Genomic DNA, 4,681 nt, shown 5'->3' on the forward strand with positions numbered 1-4,681 from the left:
CTATATCAGCAAAAACAATGAGGAGTACTTGTGGCACCCAAGAGGCTAACAAATTTATGGGTTTTTTTGTATTTTTTCTATATTGTATGTAGGATATATACTGAAAGCATCCTATATCCAGGAGTGGGGTATAGCCCACGAACGCTTATGCCCAAATAAATTGGTTAGTCTCTGAGGTGCCACAAGGACTCCTGTTTTGTTTTGTTTTTTATATTGCTGTAGTTTCTGATGCAATACTTGACCAAAACTTTGACCTTTGTTGCTATAGAAGGAACAGTCAGGCAATGGAACATAGTAACCACACCAGAGTGACTGAGTTCATCATGCAGGGGCTCTTTGACCATCCTCACCACCAGGGGCTGTTCTTTGGGCTGTTCCTGTGCCTTTATATAGCTGTCGTCATGGGCAATTCCCTGATCATAGTGGCTATTGTCATCCACCCACCTCTCCACACTCCTATGTACTTCTTCATTGCCAATTTATCCCTGGTTGATATTTTGTGCACCTCCTCGGTTGTACCTAAAATACTGGAAAACCTGATGCAGGAGAAGAAAACCATCTCCTTTGGAGGCTGCATCATCCAGCTCTTTGTCTTAACATCATCACTGGGGACGGAGCTTCTGCTGCTCACTGTCATGTCATATGACCGGTATGTAGCCATTTGCCACCCTCTGCATTATGTAAAACTCATGAACAAGGAACTTTGTATCCATTTAACAGTCAGTGTCTGGGCTGTGGGTACCATCAATTCATTTGTCAACATATTGCTTGTGCTACGACTGGATTTTTGCAGGCACAACCTAATCCAGCATTTCTTTTGTGAGTTTCCAACACTACTGGCACTGTCCTGCAGCTCAACCTATGTCAACGAAATCATGATGTTCATGGCTGACATCTTCCTGGCCATGGGGAACTTTCTTCTGACTACCGTGTCCTATAGCTTCATTATTATCACCATCCTGAAAATCCAGAGCTCCAAAGGGAAGCAGAGAGCCTTCTCCACCTGCTCCTCCCACCTGCTTGTGGTCACCTTGTACTACTCCACCATAATATACACCTACATCCAGCCAACCTCTAGTAACTCACTGGATAAAAACAAGAAGGTGGCCATAATGTACACCCTAGTCACTCCCACCCTGAACCCTGTGATCTACAGTCTGCGCAATAAGGAGGTCAAAGTGGCCATGAAGAGAATCTTTCCATTCACCAAAAAAAGTTAATTTTTCCAAGTGTGAATCTGATTATCACTTGCCTTGTTCCTTTTAAGCCAGATGCACAGGTGGTGTAAATAGTTGCAAAACTATGAACTTCATTAGACATAAATTTTCACTGTGGTCCATTCACTTGAATAGAACTACAACGATTTACACCAGGTGGGAATTTGTTGAATTGACTGCAGTGGGGCTATGGTGATTTACAATAGCTGGAGATCAGGCACCATGGAATATACTAGTCACACTAGCTGGGCTGTCATGTTGGGTTAGAATTTTAAAGGTATTTAGATACTCAGTGGGATTTTCAAAAGCACGTATGCGTTGATTTCAGTGCATGTTAGGTGCTCCAGGAAAACCCTTTAGGTGCTGAAATAATGATAAAAATCTGGCTCATTGTGGAGCACATTATGGAAAATGCAGTTTCATAGAATCACAATAATCCATTCTCCACCTCCATGAGTAAATATGATAAGAGATATCAAACTGACTTTTTCTCTTATTTCCTTAGCAGACATTAAACCCCAGAAACCTTTCAAACACATAGTAGTTGAGCTCTGCAGGTCTCCAATCCATGTGTCATGGACTCAGATCAGAGATTTTAATAGAAGAATTTCTATCATCTAACTATTTTTTTTTCAAAAGACAAATTTTGTTAGTAATGTAATGTTCTCAATCCCAACAATATATAAAATATTAATCAAACCGTTGTTCACTGTTACAACAGTAAACAATTCACTGAGGTCATGGGTTTCATGTCCATTTATTGCTGCTGACTTATTATAATTTATGGGTGTGTTTTTTTATTTTTTCTATATTGTACGTGTCATATATACTGCAACCATGCTATATCCAGAGGTGGGTTATAGCCCCCGAAAGCTTATGCTCAAATAAATTTGTTTGTCTCTAAGGTGCCACAAGGACTCCTCATTTTTCTTTGTTTCTTTGTTTTTCATATTGCTGTAGTTTCTGATGCAACACGTGACCAAAAATTTGTATCTATTTGTATCCATTTAACAGTCAGTCTCTGGGCTGTGGGTATCATCAATTTGTTTGTCAACATATTGCTTGTGCTACGCCTTGATTTTTGCAGGCCCAACTTAATCCAGCTTTTGTTCTGTGCGTTCCCAACAATACTGGTGCTGTCCTGCAGCTCCACCTATGTCAACGAATCCATGATGTTCATGGCTGACATCTTCCTGGCCATGGGGAACTTCCTTATGACTACCGTGTCCTATAGCTTCATTATTATCACCATCCTGAAAATTCAGAGCTCCAAAGGGAAGCAGAGAGCCTTCTCCATCTGCTCCTCCCACCTGCTTGTGGTCACCTTGTATTACTCCACCATAATCTACATCTATATCCAGCCGATCTCCAGTAACACATTGGATAAAAACAAGAAAGTGGCCATAATGTACACCCTAGTCACTCCCACCTTGAACCCTGTGATCTACAGTCTGCGCAATAAGGAGGTCAAAGTGGCCATGAAGAGAATCTTTCCATTCACCAAAAAAAGTAATTTTTACAAGTGTGAATCTGATTATCACCTGCCTTGTTCCTTTTAAGCCAGGTGCACAGGTGGTGTAAATAGTTGCAAAACCATGAACTTCATTAGACATACATTTTCACTGTGATCCATTCACTTGAATAGAACTACAATGATTTACACCAGGTGGGAATGTGTTGCATTGACTGCAGTGGGGCTATGGTGATTTACATTAGCTGGGGATCAGGCTCCCTGGAATATATTAGTCACACTAGCTGGGCTGTCATGTTGGGTTAGAATTTTAAAGGTATTTAGATACTCAGTGGGATTTTCAAAAGCATCTATGCATTGATTTCAGTGTATGTTAGGTGCTCCAGGAAAACCCTTAAGGTGTTGAAATAGTGATAAAAATCTGGCTCATTGTGGAGCACATTATGGAAATGCAGTTTCATAGAATCACAATATTCCATTCTCTGCCTTCATGAGTAAATATGATAAAAATATCAAACTGACTTTCTCTCTGTGCCTTAATTTCCTTAGCAGACATTAAACCTCAGAAACCTCTCAAACACATATTAGTTGAGTTCTGGAGGTCTTCAGTCCATGTGTCATGGACTCAGATCATAGATTTTAATAGAAGAATTTCTATCATCTAACTATTTTTTTTTACAAAAGACAAGTTGTGTTAGTAACCGTTTTTCACTGTTACATTAAACAATTGACTGAGGTCATGGGTTTCATGTCCATTTATTGCTGCTGACTTATTATAACATCCATCATTGAATTTCTTTTTTAACTTTTTATTAAAGTCCCAGAAAAAGAAACATACAAACCAAAACAGTTCAGATATATTTACAATAATGTGTTAAAGAAGGATTTCATTGCAACAATTTCCCTTATTCCCTTTCCTTTTAGATATATAGAGACTTTCATATGCAAAATCTCTGTTTAGAGGTTTTTTTTTAATGGTCTTAAAGATAATCTTAGGAAAAATATCAGTTTTGTTAGCCATGACCTGCTGTTGTTGGAGTCTAATCCTGAAACAAGAGAAACATGCATGAAAAGAGACAGAAAAAGACAGCAAAGTTTGGCAGTGCTGCTTCTGACTCCTGTGCTGACTCAAACTTGCAACCTCAGCCTAAAGAAACACAGACACAGCATACAGTGTGATCAGCCCCACCTACACCTGGCAAACCAGGGTCTGGCTCTTTAAGGGGTTGCTTTTATCTGTCTTTTTGGTCACAGTCCCACAGCACTGTAGACAGACTCTTCCTAGACTAACGCTAAATGGAGAGAGATAAGAAAGATGAGAGACAAAGTGTTGGCATAGACATAGGACATCTGTCTCCTCCGAGTTCTTGCATTGCTCTGGACCCCTTGACTGGAGCAGCAGTGTGCATGCTCAGAGGCAGCAGCAGAGGTGCTGGGGAATTTTTACTACAGTAAGCAAAGTCTGAATGAGCTCTCCCTTGAGCTGGAGGAAAAAGGCTTCAGGACTAGACTGTGTTTACATGAACAGCCCTTACTCTGCCTAGGGATCCAGCAGACAGAGTTGTGTTGCCAAAGTGATCAGTGTTGGCTGCTGTTGGGTCAAAAATCACTTTAGTATTGAATGCAGGGTTCAGTAAATGTTGTTTTTCTGATTGTACAAATAAAGGGAAGCAGAACTGCGATTAGCCTGTCCAGATTGAGGGGGTCACAACTCAAATGTTAGAAAAAGCCCTTATTGAACAGCTGTTTTTCACATCAGTACAGCTCCAGTACAAGATTAAAACTTTTAATAATAACTTATAGAAATTGACTAGTTTTTCAAGGGAAAGACACCCCTCTTCAAAATATCTGTCCCTCCTGATCTGGGTTTCTCCAGCCTTCAAAATCCCCAGACTATCTTGTGTTATTCCCAGCAAGACCTAAAAGGCCTGTAAATGCCCAGTCATACATTACCACACAGCCCTTTCTAAGCAGGCACATTTATTGTTCAGGT

General features: G+C 40.2%; 1 protein-coding gene across 1 annotated transcript; it reads left to right on the forward strand.

Annotated features, from left to right (window-relative positions):
* Positions 1 to 284: 284 nt before the first annotated feature.
* Positions 285 to 1,220, forward strand: LOC127031222 (olfactory receptor 13G1-like). The gene has a single exon (XM_050917989.1). It carries the CDS (start codon positions 285 to 287, stop codon positions 1,218 to 1,220), a length of 936 nt encoding a protein of 311 aa, XP_050773946.1.
* The last annotated feature ends 3,461 nt before the right edge of the window (positions 1,221 to 4,681 follow it).

This window comes from Gopherus flavomarginatus, chromosome 11 (assembly GCF_025201925.1).
Source record: "Gopherus flavomarginatus isolate rGopFla2 chromosome 11, rGopFla2.mat.asm, whole genome shotgun sequence".
Taxonomy (NCBI): Eukaryota; Metazoa; Chordata; order Testudines; family Testudinidae; genus Gopherus; species Gopherus flavomarginatus.

Coding starts and splice junctions, on each gene's coding strand:
- LOC127031222 (XM_050917989.1), top strand. CDS start 285: ATGGAACATAGTAACCACACCAGAGTGACTGAGTTCATCATGCAGGGG.